Source organism: Saccostrea echinata, unplaced genomic scaffold (genome assembly GCF_033153115.1).
Source record: "Saccostrea echinata isolate AGI-Se365-2 ecotype Australia unplaced genomic scaffold, CSIRO_AGI_Sech_v1 ptg000014l, whole genome shotgun sequence".
NCBI classification, from domain to species: Eukaryota; Metazoa; Mollusca; class Bivalvia; order Ostreida; family Ostreidae; genus Saccostrea; species Saccostrea echinata.
Window position 1 is genome coordinate 11,140,450 of NW_026889763.1, and position 19,074 is coordinate 11,159,523.

Sequence of the window (19,074 nt, forward strand, 5' to 3'; positions counted from 1 at the left end):
CACATTTTTTTGAGAAAACACCTATAATATTTTAAGGCATTTCCTTATATTGTAAATAAGTAATTTTCAATCATAAAGAGATCAGGATAAATCTTTATATATTTTTATTCTATACTTACAAAAATTAACAATGCATCAGATCCAGTAACAAAAAAACCTTCATCGGATTTCAGGTAGTAAACCAAATCAAATTGCTCACTAAATGTCACAATGAAAAGTAAATATCTGTTTTGACAGTTCGTGATAAAACACATGTATCCATCGGACTTTTGACATGTAATGCATCCAATAGGTTTGAAGCCACGTCAAGAAAACATTGAAAATGCCGAAAGACAGCTAACTGGAATGTTTAAAATCCCACAATCTGGAATGATTTGATTTTTTGCCTTTGCACACAAAGCAGGTTTGAGTCTGTGAGCTGTATCATTATTGAACGATTTCCCCCTGTAGCTGACGTGTTCGCTAAAGAAATGATTTACAGCTTGTCACAAAGATCTATGACAGGTCAAAAAAAAATCGTAATATTGCTACTGACATGAAATCGTCACTAAAAACCTCGTAAAAATTGGCTTAAGAAGATCATAACACTTTCCGGAATTTATCCCTCCTACCGGCCAATTTTTCCTTGTATTTAGAAAAAAATAATAGTTTACTTATTGATAAAGAAAGGATTTGTGCAAATTTAGCATTTTTCTAAGTTGCTAGAGATACCTCATTGATGCATTCTATATTCCCACCGTTAGCTGTCAAGTTTTACCTTCTGGCGAAATTGATTGGCTTAAAAAGATCACATGACCTCTCAATATTTGAATATTCTAAGAGAGACGTCCATCGTACTTATACAAAGTTTGTGTGTCACCTGAGTAATAGTATATACGACACAATTATAGTATATACATAAAATGGGATGTAAAATGAGTCTCTGATTGTTACCATCTTCATTTGTTCTATAGATGACCATGGACGAACCGAGAGAAAGCGGATTTATAAACAGTCAACCATGCATTGCAGAATTTATGACTTCGCTCCCGCTTATCAATGAAACTTTACAGCCTCCATCAATCAACTCTGAAGGCAACACAAGATCATATTGTCAGTCTTTCACGGCAAATCACCCCTCTCTATCACAGCATGCTGACCCCCGGGGGCCGGGGATAGGCGACCCCAGGGGCCGAGACTCCAACAATGCAGGAAAATACCCCGAATTCGCATGGATGAAAGAAAAGAAGAACATGAGAAAAAATTCAAATTCATCAGTGCCGGTTTCCACAGGATCCGATATAGGTAATTACACTTTTTTTTTTAAGTCCAATTTTAACAAATCATGAATTTCTTTGACATTCTTGTTGAAATGTGATCCCTTAACGAGGGAAGGTTATTTGATTAGACATAAAACATTAGCAGTCGGTGTCGAGTCTGACCCCTGATTTAGCAGTGAAAGACGGGCTCTGTTTTCTGTCGATACTACACAGATATGTACATATTGAATCTCGACCCATATTCAATTTTGGAGTCAGTGACCGTGAAAAGGTCGCCTCTATAAACAAAATGTACCCTGCTCATTTTACATTCGGAATAATGGCTGGCTTCTATTTGATCCGAGGGGTCACGGGTAAAGGGTGCAGTTATGTCTAGCTGATTTAACCAAATTAAACTTTTGATGCCTCCGGAGGTGTACTTTGCAGAATAGACATAGAAAAATCCGCGGAGTGATCTGTCAAATCACTCGTGTGCAATCTCAATTTTTTATCTAAGACTTCATTTTGAAATATCTTATCCGTGTTGAAAATAGATATAAATAACAGCTTTATTTGTTTGTATTTAAAATATTATTGGCTCAGTAATTGGATGATTTCTTTCTGAATTTATAAAACTATGTTAATTTTAAAACATAAAACAAAATTATTTTGATTATTTTTAAGCTTAAAATTCTTAATACATTTGATATTTTGTGTGTGAGAAATACCAGATATCTGGCCATTTTTCCATGGATCTGGATAAAATAGACTGTAAACTTACTGAACCATTGGTGGCTTGTTAACAAACATGCTCTGTCACTCGGACATTAAAAAATGGACGTGGTAGTGTTCACGCATAATTCCCAAACAATACGGGAATAGTGGACTTCTTAAACCCCGACCTGAACTATGGTCCGGACTGCAATTTTGGGGATTAAGTCTTCATGTTTCATGTCAAACAAATTTAATAACAGAAGTTATTTCAGAGGCTAGTTACAATTTTCTTGAATTTATCAAAATCTTCTTATAAATTAAAAGCATTCTTCATATCTGAACTTTTCATTTATTGCTCCTCAGTGGAGGAAAATTCAATTTCAAAACCTGGCTGTAGAATGATGATGCAAACTTTTTTCCATAAAATTTTGTTTAATTTTGTTGTAAAAATAATAAGAAAAAATTCTAAGGATATGTTTGGAGTCTGAAAATTTCACAATGAGTACTTCAATAACATTTTCAAGAGGAAAAAAATAAGCAAATTGACTCCCAAAAATTAGCAAAAAAAAAAAAAAAAAAAAAAAAAAAAAAAAAACTCCCATCAACCGTGTTCTGCAGTTGCGAGGCTCATAATTTTGTAAGAATTCTTTTTAGGTCAAGAGGAAAATTAATTTGGGATTTTCTGGAAATAAATCGCCTGAAACCCCTGTACGCGTATAAAACCGGCACAACAGCATTTCCTCATATTTCAACAAAATATATTTGAAATGTAATCATATTAATGCGGATGACAATTGTCTAATGTTGTCGTTTTCATCACAACGAGTGAATACATATAATTCATTTTTCGTGCAAAAATGTCAACAAGTAGTATTTCCTTCACAATAAATAAGGAAGATTTTGAGAAATATCTCAAATACAAGAAAATGTACAGAAGGCTCGGCGTTTTGATTTATGACCCGTTGTATTTCTACTTAAACAGATTATGGCGGTCGTTATTTAGAAGCCATTACAAGGCGAAGTAGAAGGGTGCTTAATTTTTATGTGCGCCTCGCTTCGCCGGAGATAGGCTCCACACATAGTTTATTTATTTATTTTTTTTTTTAAATATCCTTTCGCGTTTGAATGAAATGATTTTATAAAAAAAAGTTCTAAAGTAAAATAAATTATTTGTAAAATTTGAATTTTGAAAAAAAAAAACCCGTCGAATTGACTGTGAAAGATTGAAATACAGGTTTCTTCCTGACAGTAGTTATAAAAATTAAAAATCACTGATATATACAAAAAATCAATAAATTTTGAAGGGCATCAATTATACTTTCTGAAAACATTCATTTCATGTTATTCAAAGCACGAGACATATATTCTATTCATATAATAAATAAATAAATAAATAAATAAATAAATAAATAATAATAATAAACAAAAACTTTTATCCTTTATATAGTTAAATAAGTGAAATTACGGATTGCTGATTTGTTTCTCATAGACTCTCAGAAATGTACATTTTTATTTAAAAAAGCAAAAACAGTGGTTGGTTTATCGCCAGAAATATTTTGCAATAAATACTGAATACTCCAATGCAGCATCACTACCATTAAGAAAAGAATAGTTTTTTTTTTACTTATTCAATAAAATTCTATTATCTATAGTCCTGCATGTGCAGGAATGTCTACACACACACACACACACACACACACACACACACTAGAATATATGGAAAGAACAATAACCCATTTCGACCGACAGCGTCGAATAATTTGAACAATCTTTATTTTAAAATATTTTATATAATTATTTTTAACCTTAAATATTTGATATTTGGCACCGACACACTGCAAATCTTAGTAAAAACAATCCTCATGTTTATAAAAATTATGAGATTACTGTAGTAATTCTCTCACCAGAGCATAATTGTATATATATTTAATATGTATTGCATGAAATAATACCTGCAATTTAATTAAAAAAAAAGGATATCGTTTTACACCAAAGAATATTACACACATGTAAATCTGATTGTTTAGTTTTCATATCAGCACCGATTTGCCAAATTCATTGTGTAAAGGAATTTTATCATTAACACTTTAAACTTCTTAATTATGAAATTGTTTTAATGTCAGTACTTACAATAAAATAATACATAGTTACAGGGTTATAACCATAACGCCTGTAAATGATACATTTGTCGTCGCATTCTCAATCAATCTGTCCAAATAATATACTATTAAACGAATTCAAAAGCATTGTAGCGAGAAACGTACATTTTACGAGGGGCAGCGCTCCTTTATATTTTAAAATTTATCAAAAGCTATATATATATTTGTATTTGTTTCTGTTTTATCAAAATTGATTACATACTGCATATGGAAAATATTTTTTTCTGTCATCAAATTGATAGAAGGAAGGTACATATACAGTACTTGAATGGAATATCAAATAACACCTGATCATCAAAAAAAAATTATAAGATATTCAAAACAGAAACAAGAAAAAATCCCATAAATCAGCGTCTTAATTAGGTACAATAATTCTGAGTGACATTGAATTTCACAGATGAATATGCTGTACATCAATGTAATAAAATTCATAGTCTAGTAGATATTTTAACTATCTCCTGTGACAACTTCTAGAAATTTCTCTCTCTCTCTCTTAAATTTTAAATGTTGAAAAAAAAAATAGTCATATGCGAAACTAACAGCTGAGTTCTTATAAAACTGTTTTCCCATTTTTAAAGTTTGAAATGTGTAAGGCAAAGTTAGTTTTTTGAATTTACTATGCACTTATGACAAAATTTATATGAAAAACATCTCCCTGACCTACACGAACTAAGATTATAATATCAAATCTACCCCTAGTCGTGCATGCTAAATAAGGTTTGCCTCAGCGCGTCTCCTTGTCAGAATCCTCTGGTGTCACTCTGTGATTAACGTTTCACAAAAATATTATTTGCGTGCTAAATTAATTCAAAATTCAATTCATTTGAATAAACATAATAAATAATAACTGTCCCATAAACAACGATATTTGACAAGGACTAAATATAACACTTATTTACCGAGTAAATTATGTCATACATATTCTGACTTGGACATTTTGTAGTTGGCGACAAAACGGTGAATGCTAAAAGGGTCATACAAAGAAATAGGATCTATGTCCAATGTGGGCATACAAGAAAACAAAAAAAACCCGGGTTTAATGATATTCCATAACCTAAATATTAGTAACATGAATAACACCATTGTTTACAAGAGTTAAAATTATTCAAATGTTGTTTCTCGAGTGAGATACAACTGTAAGTCACATCATCATTGTTGATGTTTTTGATAATGTTGAGGTAATCTATACATATAGGTACTATCAAAATTAACATATTATGTTTTTATGCTAGTAAATTAATGACAAATGATAACCATCTTAATTTTTAAAGGCTTACTCTTTGTGAACTTTATGCATTTGAAAGAAAGTCTGCTATATGAAAGTATTCTTTAGCCTAACAATGTAATGTAGATAAATTCATGTATAATTCATATACATGTATATAGTAGTAAAAATTGTCAAATGAAATCTATTATGCTATTATGTGAAGAAATATCATTCATGAAACATTAACTTCTAATTTGTTTAGTTAAGTTAAATCAAAATGGCACAACAGATACGTTTTAGAACTGCATACTCCGGAATAGATATACACTAACATGTGTACAGAGTAGGAGGTGAATTTTGGTTATAAGCCTCGATCTATTCAGATTCTCTTGGATAACTTGAGCATGAATCTATTTTTAGAGGTAGGGTCTTGGATTTTTTTTCCTTTCGTTTGCTAAATATATTTGTAAATACGGTCTTCTAAATATTCATTAAAATTAAATTTATTGCCATGTCAATTGAGACACCTGCCAGGAAACCTGTTGTGGTTTCATCTGCTTGTTCATTAAGTGTGCGATATTTATGATTTCATGTTGAAATCGAGTTCTTCTGCAGAACATGCAATATTTGATCAATGTATGCAAATTCTAAATTGAAAAGTCAAGATATAGGTAAGGTTATTAAAAACAGGCTGTAATGGCTCACGTGTTGCTGCTATTGCGCAATGACTTATTACAACCTTGTCAACTTGTGTCAGTATAGATCTGCTTCCGCTGTCTCTAGAGACATTTATTTCAGTTATTTGTAGTTTGATTTGAAAGGAATCTTTGAACTTTATGAAAACCTTTTCCTTGTCCAAATTTATGTAAGATTGCACAATGCTCAGAAAGAAATATTAAATCCCTTATTAAAAGAAAATTGTTTTTTCGAAGATGATGCCAAACAAACACTGAAGATGGATAACCAAGTTCAATCGTTAAAAAGTAGTAGCTTTATTTTGTTGAGAGAGAGAGAGAGAGAGAGAGAGAGAGAGAGAGAGAGAGAGAGAGAGAGAGAGAGATTTTCCTCTGATATAGTGTTACAAGTTTTGCAGTTTTATTGTGCAATGCTGTTGACATGGTTGATGTACAAGTAGCACAGGGATTGTTTTCTCTTCCAGCGCAACAACTTCCGGTTACATGAGCAGCCCTCTTGGTTACTGTGATATAATTTACAAGGTTTTGATCGTATTAACGTTACGCATGTCGTACCCCTTTATTGTGTTTAAAAGTGCACAAAAACAACCGTATCATAAAGAGATAGGTCTTGTTTATTTTTTTGTAGAGATTTCGCCTATTATCACATATCCCGGGTCACCTAGTAAAAATATCGATGATCCGTACGGCTAGAGTGACATTTAACTACAATTAAAAGTGCAACATCAATGGTTATGCAGTTTGTAAATAAATAAGTCAGAAAGAAAAAATGTTTTGAAACAGGTGTGGTTTTAGGTTATTATTGGTTTTTCTTGTGGGGACACACATCTGAGCGGTAGAGGTGTTACGGTGACTTGTGTTTACATTGTGTTCATATTGACAAGGTATTGGATAGATCTATACACCTGAAGGATACCAGTACTTTCTGATATGCTATAATGACTAGTAAGACAGGTAGTGTATATTTTGTACTTTTCTTGTTAGCGAACAGTCGTACATTTGAAATATAAAGGACTGTTTTCCATATAATTAAAGAGGTTTGTAATTTTGAGCATTTTTGAGGATGTCAAGTAAGTAAATAAAAAATAGTTTCGCTTAAAAAATTTTTCAGGGAAAGGAAGACTTTGGAGATTAATAGGCAAGGTGTTTATTGTTTTCTTTTAGAAATCGTTTCTGATGGCAGTTTCGAAATTTGAATTTTGCTATAGAAATGCGTTTTTAGGCATAACAATTTTTTTAAGTATATCAAGTTAGCAGTTTTCCAAAGGAGTACATTTGGTGAAAAGATTCCTGAAGTGAACAGTATCTGTACGTCATATTTTTAATTTTTTAATATGGTACTTTTATCACAGTGCATACCCTACCCACAGTTCATATTAAGTTTAATCGAGTTTTTGTTTGTTTTGCTTATTTAACTTCCCTTCGAGAATTTTTCTCTCATATTGAGATGCCACCACCTTCCGAAGGAGGGCTGCAAATTTAGACCTGTACTCGACACTAAAGACCTCCTTTGAACAGTGAGAGAGTATCAACATCTACTGCGACACGGGACCTCGGTTTATACGGTGTTGTCCAAAAGACCGGCCTCCACTTCAAATCCGCGACGTATGGATCAACTCCTTACTCTGCGACTCTAGAGCAGACTTGCTAACCACCGAGGCATGCAGGCGACTTTAAATCGGGTAAATTTGTCGTTTCCATGCAGTCGAAACCCGTCCGTACTCAGATTTTTAAATAGCTCTACCTCGTTTCCTAGTTTAAACTTGACCACTCCGACCAGAGACAGTTCAACTCATCCTCATCTTGTTCTTCGTGAGTTCGAACGTAATGGTGGCTAGCGGGCTATTAGACCTAATGCGTTCTTTGCCATTCCTCTTTCTTGCAAATCTACTCGATTTCGTCATGCCTTCTGCTCGTGCGAAAAACAACAACACAAAGACCGCCTGGCGTCGGCTTCTAGACCAGGTCTTTGGACAATTCTGTTCTTATAGTACGTCCATCTCGTTTGAAGTATGTTGTCACCCTGACCAATATCAGGAATGGAAAAGTTTTCAATCAGTCTCAAAGTTCAGTCCATGCTTTTCGTCCAAGCCAGTTTGAGCACGTCCTTGAAGTTCTTAAACAGATAGTAAACAGTTGCTACTATGTTGTCCACGTTTGTATACTGTTTAAATTCGTTTGGCAACATTTTGGCAACATACGTAGAACGTATTAAGAACTAGTTTGGTCTAGATCTGATGGGGGCTTTAAGAGAGACGGGATCAATATACATACAGAAGGAATACGAAGTGCATCAGACTTTTTTTCATCATAGATGTAGCTGCCAAGTTCAAATAACTTGTACATTAGTAAGTTAACTAAAGCCTCTGGCGCTTTGAATATCAATGTTGGTTTTCAAAATATAAGAGTAGAAAAAAAAGGTTCCGACTGGACTAGATTCCATTCTGTTATTGTTTCATCAGCAGTGCTCTAACCGCTTCAGCTGTATAATATTCCAGTTATGAACTCCTCATTGTCCTATAATAATGTAACTTAGGAGTTATTTAGGCTGTGGCATAGTTTTTTTGGTAATGTTTACCCCAAATTTTGCCTACATCAAGCAAAAAACGTTGCTTAAACATTTGTTTCAACACCTTTCCAAAGGTAGAAAACTTTTTCTAGAGCAGGTCTTGCTCTAAAGGATATTTTGAACAAAATATCACAGATTATGAGCCCTTGTTTGACAAAAGCGGTTCAATTACATCGACATATTCGTTCATCATTGAAAGTTATTTAAAAACTTTGATAATTTGGACTTAAAAAGAAAGATTGTATTAACTTGAAATTTGGTGCACTCTGTCATATTTTCTTTCCGGATCTTTCATAATACATATGCATGTCGCGAGTCATGCGTATACATGTATACATGTATATACGAGCATGTTACATGTAGTTAGCAAATCTTTCATAAATATCTATGATCGAAAGGCATCGAATATTTAAAGAATACATTGTTTAAAAAATAATTAAACACGCTGCTAGACCATCTCTTTTGTATCACAAGAAAACTATTTTAGTTCTCTTCATACTTGATTGTAATATGTAAACGGTGTTGACCTTGTGCTCGCAGATTGTACACGACCAGAGTACATTTTAATCCCCCGTTTTTCCTTTCCCAAAGGGAAGTAACAACTTTTAGGATATCCACACATTTGGTTAAAAAAGAAAAAAAAAAACTTTTTATATGTGAATTATTTTCTCAATAGATATATACGCAATGTTGTCAACCATATGACTTTAATATACAGAAAAAGAGTTTTCAAAAGCGTTGGGCGTCCAGCTGTTTGAAGTTAGGAGTAATATGCTCATGAAATGATAAATTTCATGAAGCTTATTTTCAAGTCGTATCTATAGATAAGCTCAGCTATGATCACTAAAACAAGACCTACATTTTACATCAGAGAAAAAAAAATCAAGCGACGTATGTTTGATGAAATCAATAGTTGTAATACAATTAAACATCAAGGAAACAAAGCAGGAAGGATAGAAGTGTGAATTCTCAGTGACAAAGTTAAAGTTTGGTGATAAAAAGACATCTCTGTAAGTTGATTAGGGTATGTCAGGCTCGCTTAGAACACCTGTCGGGCTATGTTGAAATGCCTGGAGGGTTGCATGCCTAGGAAACCCCTTTACAACTGCTCCATATCCATCCCGTGATTACATTGTGGGATCTTCTATTCGATTTGTTTTGACGAACTTATTAAACCGTATAAAATATTGATACAACACTACAATCTAATCCATTCCTCAGTCTCAGTAGTATTCAATGCTAAAACAATCTCCAGCCTTTTTTACCCAGCTGCAAAAAACGGAAGGTCATATGGCAGAGAATTTGCTCATTTCTGTTCGGTCATGTTGAGCAAGTGCTGCTGCAGGAAGACGTTTTGTTATTAAAAGATTGACTCTGTGTATAATTTGTTTAAGCTCAATTTGTCAAAGAAAAGCCTAAAATATTTTGCATCAAAGGTAAATAAATAATTATAAAAGTATACATTGCCAATACAAATTCAAGTAAGTTTATAATTGTTAAAGATAAGTTTGAAAATGATAACAAGTGTAAGCCTATTACATGGTTATATTTTGATTAAATGAACCTTGTTTTTGTATATTAGTTACATGTATGTACCAGTATACAGCTGAAGTACATTTTCAGCTAAAATGTCGCCTCCTGCGCAATCCACTATACCTAACTAATACAGGTTTCATGTAAACTCACCTAGGCAAACATACAATAGTGTTACGGGTAATTGTTAAAGTATTTTTTTTATTTATAAAGATATAAGCAGATAATGAATAAATTCCCTTTCAACTGGTAAATGCCCTCAGTTAATGTAATAGGAACAAAAAAAGAAATGAAGGCAATATTTGTAAACAAGAGATCCATGAGTAACAACGCTAACCTCGGTAACATTTCTTTTCTTGAAAAGAGAATAGTAAAGAAAACTTTTATCGTGGTCTTCAACATGAAACCTTGGTTTCTTGATACTGTGTTGTTATGATGGGTCTGATGTGGCTATACACTTACTCTACTGGCAAATCGATGTTCACAAACTTCAATCATAAGAGGATACAAATTAATTTCAGATATTGTTGCCGATTCAGAAATGTCAGGAATATTTTCTTCTTTATTTACTGAACTATTATTTCTGCCCTATTTTGACTCTAAGAGTCGCTACTGGGGGAAAAACACGAAGCTTTACAACATGGGGATATCTGAATATTTAAATGTTTTCACTACATATTTTTGTGTTAAACTGTGACCCCGATTCATTCCTTGGGGAGACGTTTTTAAAAAAGTTGAAGATTCATATCAAACTACATAAAGACTGAGTGTTTTTTATGAATTTTTTAAAAAGATTTCCACTATATATTCAATTGTTAAAATGCTTACTTTCTGCTGTGACACATTCTTAGCTCACCTGAGCCAAAAGCTCGTGAGTATTTCTGATGGAAGAGTGTCCAGCGTCCGTGCGTCCATTAGCTGCATTAATGTATCCCTGTTGTTTTTGGGAGAGGGCTACAATTCCATCGGATCTCTGTAATAGTGCAAAATTTTAATAGGGTGTCTTCAGGCAAAATAAATCGCTTTTAGATTCGACTTCCTTTAAATAAGATGGATTTTTTAAAATTCATTATCATCAAACTAACTCTTAGTACGCTAAAACAATTAAGGTAAATTGAATACAAGTTTTCCAGTCGTCCACCTAACTGCCATGACAAGTCTCGCGTGGTGTACTGAGACTTGCTCTTGAAATTTAGAATAGCTTGATAAAGTAAATATCGGTTCAGATAAATGGTTTTGCCGTATAGTATCACTCAAACATCCATAAATAAAAACATTCGATGTTAAATTGACTTATTTACAGCGATATATATGCTTAAAAGAAGGGATTCCTATATATTCATTGACAAGTTCCGCTCCCTGTTTACTACGAATTCTCATTTGCTGTACTATGTCCCAAAATAAAATCGATCAAGGTCAGTAAACATAGCGGACAATTCAAGTTTTGATGTTGACACACATGAAAAATAACGGATATATGTATTTTTCATTAATTTTTTTGATCAATTTATGTCTTGTATAGCTACATTTTTTGTGTTCAGGTGAGAAATGTTTATAAAATAGTCACTTTCTCATAATTTGAGCCAAAATTTGAGCGGGAGTGAATCATTCCCACACTTGCACCACTACCGAGATCCTATGGAGTTGTAGACCCCCCCCCCCCCTCTTAAAAAAAGGAGAGGGCTATTTTATAACAGCTATGTTTCTATCTGTCGCCTGTAAACATTTCATATTTTCGACTTCTCAAAAACCACTGGCCAATTTAACCAAAATTGCCACAAAGCATACTTAGGTGAAAGGGATTCAAATTTGTTCAAAGGAAGGTTATGTCCTCTTTCAAGGGAGATAATTATGAACTAGTGAAAATTTAATGGCATCTTTTAAAAATCTTCCCAGGAACGACTTTGCCAGAAAAGATGAAACTTGTGTGAAAACATTACAAAGTGTTAATACAAGTTTGTTCAAATTATAACCCCAAGGGTAGGGTGGGCCAAAAGCAGGCGATAGAAATAAATAGGAAACTAGAATTATGTCCAAAGGACATGAATGCCCCCCCCCCCCCCCCCCCCGGGGGATTCATTAGCAATGCAACATGAAAATTTGTATTAGTTTATGAAGTTTGATGAAATGATGTCAATAGTTTCTTTAAAACTGAGTTGTATGCACAATAAAAAAAGTAAAGTCAAAGAAGCTCATTGGGAAGGTCACGGTAAAAATATTTGGACACAGTTGATAAATTCTCACCAAATTATGTAACAGTGCATGAACTTGCATGAAAATGTCTTGAATATTTGTTTTGAAACTAAACTTAAGACAAAATAAAGAAAAATTAGATCAAGCTTATACGTTTTGGAGACAATTGAATAGATCTAATCGGTGTGTATCAGTATTTGTGTTTAGCTAAAAATATCTTGAATAGTTTCTTTGAACCCGAGCTAAACCAAATTTAAGAAAAGTTGGGTCAAGGTTAAAGGGAATGAAAACTTCGATGCAGTCCAATCACTCAAAAAAAAAAATGTATCAGCATATGAAGTTTGATAAAAATATCTAGATTTTTTTTTCAAACGGAGCTAAAGGCAAATTAAGGAAAATAAGGTCAAGGTCAAAGGGAACGTCACAGTCAAAATTTTTTGATGCAGTTGAATAGCTCTCACTAATATGCTGCTAATGAAGAACAGCAGGGCTAAAGCGACTCAGGTGAGCGTTGTGGGCCCATGGACCTCTTATTGGCCTCGGGGAATATATTTGACCAACTTGAATCGTAATTAAACACATGGAGGTGCTTGCAAAATAACTTGACCAACAATTATTTAGAAAGAAACTTTAAAAATTTTTGAGGCACAACAGGGATTCTCAAAGTATCGTTTAACAATGAAATTATCTAAGCTTTTGTACATGTAAAATGGATTAGTGTAATGTGGCCAATTCATCTAACAACCATCTGAACGTATGTTTATAGAAAACCTGAATGTACAATAACATTTTATAACTTGTTATATCTGGTATCAAAGAAATTTTTCTCAGTGCATATAGTTTAAAAGCAGACAAAATTTTTGTTTACTAATTTTGATGATAATACGAACATTGTTTGGTATATATATAGTATACTATTTAAGAATTTTAAATTTTAAGAAATTAAGAATGTAAAAAGTTGACCCATATTGTTGACTTTTTATTGTATTCCAACCTTACAAGTGCTGTGATCTGAACAACATTGAACCATACTATATAAGGAATCTCTAACAAGATGTGTATTTCTGGCCCCGTGAATATTTTCAATCGGCAACACCCCATTTTCCATCATTTCTTGTATATCTCCTCTTGAAATGTGACACGGTCCTTCAATTACACAAACCTGAATGGTGTATTTGGGCAAAACTTGCCAAATGGTTTTAGAGAAAATAAATCGAAAATATGACAACAAATTGAAAGATGCCTGTCGTTTTCCAATCACAATAGGTCACTTCAACCTGTGGCTCAGGAGAGCAAAAATGAAAATAAATTAATAAAGCAACACTGAATGTATATTTCAAAGGCAAAAGAATTATATACCATGAACATGTAAAGTACTTTAAATAAGAATAATATTTTCCCCACTATTACTCTTTTATAAAATATAAGAAGGATTGATATTATATGGTGTTTTGGTAAATGTGCAATATAAATATCATTATCATTAACTATGTGAAATATATTCAGTTATGCTACTATTCTAAAAGGTTACAGATATCCAATGATTCGATATGGTTTATAGGGGATAAAATAAATTATATAAAAATACTAGCTACATTTTAGCAACCATGACATAAACATGTGATTAATGTTATTATTTGAATATTTATTAATATAGTTATGTAGGGGGTGCGTGCTCTCCTGTATAATTTTGTATTTAACTTGGCATCTATGTTGGAGGAGGAAAGAAAGATTCAATTCTACATCTCAAGATTCATTGTCAACGTGCCTCGTACGAAATGACACAGACGACAAATCGTGTGTTTAGTGTAAATGACAAAAGGGTGACAGGTCAATTAGTTGTGTCGTAACTCAGGCAAAGTAGTCCTTCTTTATTCATGAAATAGTAAATATGATTGTCAAAAATGCTACTGTCCGAGAAATTATACTTTGCATTTTAATTGATTCATTTTCAGATTTTCCGAGCCCTGCGCAAGCCATTACAAATACCCAATCTCAGCCACAAGAACCGCGGAGTAATTCAAGTTCCCATAGCAATAGCGGTGGGGGAACACGGAGACTGCGCACTGCATACACCAATACTCAACTTCTGGAGCTGGAAAAAGAGTTCCATTTCAACAAATATCTTTGTCGACCGAGAAGAATTGAAATTGCTGCATCTTTAGATCTCACAGAGAGACAGGTAGCAGTCTGAGCAGATAGAGATGTATATAAATGTAGTCTTTAAAATTCAGAGAGCTTCAAAACTATTACACTGTACTTTTGTAAAAGCCATCTTTTTAGATCATGAATCGTCCAGATATATCAGTTTAAGATACACGAGCGTTTTGATTTACTCTGAACATTGTGTTGTTCTCTAATATAAAGTTAAATTTTAACATGTTTAATACATCTGAAACCCAAAGGTCATAAATTTTAGAGTGAAATGTGAAATACTGAAGTAGTTAGACCACTGAAATTGTTTATATGCATTACGTTGTAATAAAAAGTTCTTCTGACACTAGCAAATAATGAGGATGAAATGTTTTCCTGTAATTTATTGTAACTTGAATGATTTTTTGCTCCCGTCACTTGGTTTGATGTCCATCTTTCCATAGGTCAGCACAAGAAGACCCATAGTAATAAAGAGTCACATATTCATTTAACTAAAATTTTCAATGAGCGAGTGATTATATCAGAAGCCATTAGCTGTAGGAAATCATGCCTTGTGTAGTTATACCCTTTTCACTGGGCTATGGCAAGACGATAAAAGAGGTGAATATAAAAGAAAATCCTTTACTGGAATAATAATATTCTTATTAATTTGTAAGCATTCTACATTATACATGTAAATGTATATTACATACCTTGGGAGCCAGGAAGGCGTCACATTAAGGTATAAATGCTATCATGAATGTATTCTATGTTCATATACTAGTACTTCGTGAAACTTTAAAATCTTCTAAAAGGTCAAAAACCACCCCCACCCCCAAATCAGTGTCAGCATATTTCGAAGTTTTTTACAAGCATGTTACCTAAGGGTGCCCCCCCCCCCCTTTAGACATCTACAATAAGCGACATCATTTGAAATTTGCAACAATATCAGGTGAGCAATGATGCCGTAGGCCTAGTATTTTTTAAAATTACGTGCATATAACTTCAACAAGCAGTATCTTTGCTAGTAAGTAGAAAGATGTGGAATCTTAAGAGTAGATTACAGGATGCATACCAAGTTATTTATTGTCAAGGTCTTTGAAAGAGTCTTTTGCTTGAATTTATGTGGTTTATCAAATATTTGTCAGTAAATTTAAAGAATATTCATTGTAACTATTATCGTTAAACGTGCGAGCATTGATAAATAAAACAATTTCTTATGCCCCGACTTTTTCTGGGTGTAGTATAGTTGATACATCCGGAATCACTAAACAGAATGAAGGTATCCACTCAATAACTTTGCATCGGATACTTATGACCCTCAGACAATTAAGCTTAAAAACAAAAGCAAGGACCTTGAACCAATATCAGTGTTATAATAATCTTTTGTCTGGGCCATACACTTATCTTCCAGATATTGTTAAATTCATAATTAACATAAATGATGTATGAAATTGAAGGCTTAAAGAAATGCCGAATTTCTGTTAATTACCATGTAAAAGGGTTTGATAATATCTAATAACCTTCAATTTTTATTACTTTCAGGTGAAAGTATGGTTCCAGAACCGGAGAATGAAATACAAACGACAAACACAGTCTCAAAGACAGAAAGCGGAGTCGGATTTCAAATCGATGACGTACGACGGAAATCTAGATAGCCCAACGTCATCGGACGAAAGCTGCGATCGAATGGATAGACGGGAAAGCTATGAAAGCTGTCACGACAACAGGGAAGATATGTGTAATTCCGCCGACAAAGTTTCACATGATGGCGGGTTGGATTGTGATAACGAGCAACACAGACGGCCTCTTAGCGCAGAGAGGATTATGGTGAAACCAGAAGGTTCTGAGGTTGTTGAGCTTACAGTGTTGTCGGGACGGGATAGATTCCCTGATGCAAGACGGTCAAACATGTCAGACTTGTCGGATCACCAGCAGCGCTCACCAATAGGAAGTGTTCAAAGTATGAATAGCCCTCTATCGGCCGCATCAAACATACTGCCTACGCCACCTATTGCGTCATCACCCCTGGCATCTCCTGACGTCAGACCTGTTGATTTAGCGGACAAAATTATTGGCGAAAGCGAAGCGGTCTCTAAGTCTAGTCATAGTTGCCCATCAAGCAATGGCGGAATTGTGTCGAAAAATATATGTGGAAAGATGACCGATGTTGAGGGTGCGTGCATAGACACAATGAACACAAATAAAGCTTCACACCAGACCATGCGTCCGCCCGAGTGTACCTCACCGGTGACAAAAGAATCAGGACATGTCGGGCAGGTTAATAACACGTCTGTCATGGAGGGAAACAATGTCTTTCAAAGTTACAATGGCCATGATTCAAACCCTTCAACTTATCAGCCATCATACCCTAACAACATGGGTTACCTACAAAAACAGCCAAATAACTACAATAATCATTGTACCGCGGAGAACTTCTACGATAGTCCAGGGGATTCTGCTCACAGAATGGCGAGATTTGGCGGAAATGGATTTAACTCGTGGAATTATGACGGTGCAAATCCGCTCAACTCGCCTAATGCCAATTATCACAACAACAGAATTGGGTTTGGAATAAATGGAAATCATTTGTATTCGCCAAACTTTTCTAGAGTCAATAATTTCAATCCTCGGGAGAGCGAGATATCGAGTCTTCCAAGTCGCCATTTTAATTCTAGGTATATGACCAAATCTTCCGTTTATCCCCAACAGATGCCCGGAATAGACCAACACTCATCAACTTCGCTTTATGGAAGCAATTACATGGAAAGCTTTTCGGAAGGTGTCAATCAAGTCGTAAATTCCTCAATAGGTCAGTCGCCCTCGCGTCCACCACACCGTGCTGGCGATTCTATAGGTCGGGCTCAGGCCGGACATGGCATTGAGCCCCATTATGGTTCCGATCAATACCCACTTGCCAATAGTTACAATGAGGCCAGCTCTTCCAGCGATTTTACGAGTATTTTTAGTGAGTATTTTAATTCACAACAGCCAGAATACCAGGCGATCTAGGCAATTAAAGCCTTGTACGAGTTACCAATACAACAGTTGTTTGTGCGCTATGGTTTCAGATGCCGGGTTTTTTATTGTCGTAAGACGCTGTTGTTATCTTGTTTTACATCTCTTTTTCATTCCTTTCTTTTTTTATGGTGAATTGGAAAAACGGGTAATAACAAGCAAACAGTTCTGGCCTGAAGTGGCCGATGATTGTTAATGTTAATTACTGCCGACAACATCTTATGGTAAAATTATAACGTGCATACTACACAAGTGTTCAGATTTTTCCTGTACTTTATAGGTGTTTAAATACTGTCATAAAACAATATCTCTTTTCATTGATGTGTTATCAGTATTTTTCATCGCAGCAAGTCATGCATTTCAAAACACTGTATGCATTTCAAACACTGTGTATGATTTTTCCTCCTCGAAACAAAATGCTTTTTATAATCATAGATTTCCCTCTACTACAAACACCGGGTGAGACCACAGCAATAGAAATTGTGAGGGGTGTCTGTACAATAAAGTCTTTAAATCGCTGAATTGAGACGAAATGTTTTTTATCTTGATCTGCGTGTAAAATAAAGGGTACCAGCTCCCCCTCTGCACTGTCCACGACCCATGCGATTCACAAGCCGTGATTAGATCTCATGTTTCTTAATTCTAGGCTAGCTATTGGGAATACGTGCCTCGGAAGCCACACAAGTATTATTTATATCTGTGAATTGTACAGCTGAGAACGAGTGCTTATTAAATTTCGTCATATGACACGCATATCTGCATAATTAATATCATTTAACGCCAAAGATATTTCTTGAGCCTTATTCTTGATTGTTAGATGTTCTTTTTGTCGAGTTAATAGTTTGAAATATCCATTTCATATCGATTTCGTATTTATTTTCTGTTTTTAGCCATTCCCAATCTGACCCTCATTTTCCACACGCCAGTCATATATATCCTAACATTTGGGGCTAGATGTTAGCGTGCTGTCAAATGCTCTAACGCGATTGGTTGATATGTTCGAATGAATAAGACCTTTGCAGGGGTCCCTTACAGGAGATAGAGTATTAGTCGTGTTGTTTTTCTGTTTCAATTTTATAATTTTGTTGAACTTTTCATTAAGTATTATACCGGTTTGATATTATGTAGCCTTTTTGTTACTGTTTGCCTTTGTTACTTTCTTGCTCAACGAGTTTTGTCTATTACTGCATTTTCTTTAAATATTTTGCATATGAGAAAAAAGCTCGATTTTGTCTCGGAGAACACAAAAGACTATTACTATGTAATAAAGAAATTAAAAACGTATTTTGTTCTTATTTCAATGGCATAAATATATTTATGACTTTCTGCCTTTTGAGATTCCCAGCTTTTTTTTTCAATGCCAATACATTTACAAATATTTTAATAACTATACTGATGTCAACAGGTGAACACAGTTTCAAAACCTTTTATTAGAAAATGATATAAAACTACATTTAATATGCAGTATGAAAATATAATAATCCAGAGAAAATTCCAGTGTACAGAAAAACATATTTTACACCACCCTATATAGTGTTTTGAAGGGAAGAGGCTATGCAACACGAGAAGGTATCAACAGCATTAACTATTTTCCATTAAAACTATTTTTTTTAAT

The 19,074-nt window shown here is 34.1% G+C and overlaps 1 protein-coding gene across 1 annotated transcript; it reads left to right on the plus strand.

Moving 5' to 3' along the window:
* The first annotated feature begins 828 nt into the window (after positions 1–828).
* Positions 829–18,743, plus strand: LOC133186734 (uncharacterized). The gene is made up of 3 exons (XM_061322018.1): positions 829–1,284; positions 14,264–14,490; positions 15,987–18,743. The coding sequence occupies exons 1-3, from the start codon at positions 954–956 to the stop codon at positions 17,451–17,453; spliced, it is 2,025 nt and encodes a 674-aa protein (XP_061178002.1). The 5' UTR covers positions 829–953; the 3' UTR covers positions 17,454–18,743.
* Positions 18,744–19,074: the final 331 nt, after the last annotated feature.

Bases quoted from the DNA above. Each gene is read 5' to 3' on its own strand.
- LOC133186734 (XM_061322018.1), top strand. From the start codon at position 954: ATGACCATGGACGAACCGAGAGAAAGCGGATTTATAAACAGTCAACCA. The intron at 1,285-14,263 runs GTAATTACACTT...ATTCATTTTCAG, and splicing joins TTCCACAGGATCCGATATAG to ATTTTCCGAGCCCTGCGCAA. The intron at 14,491-15,986 runs GTAGCAGTCTGA...TATTACTTTCAG, and splicing joins TAGATCTCACAGAGAGACAG to GTGAAAGTATGGTTCCAGAA.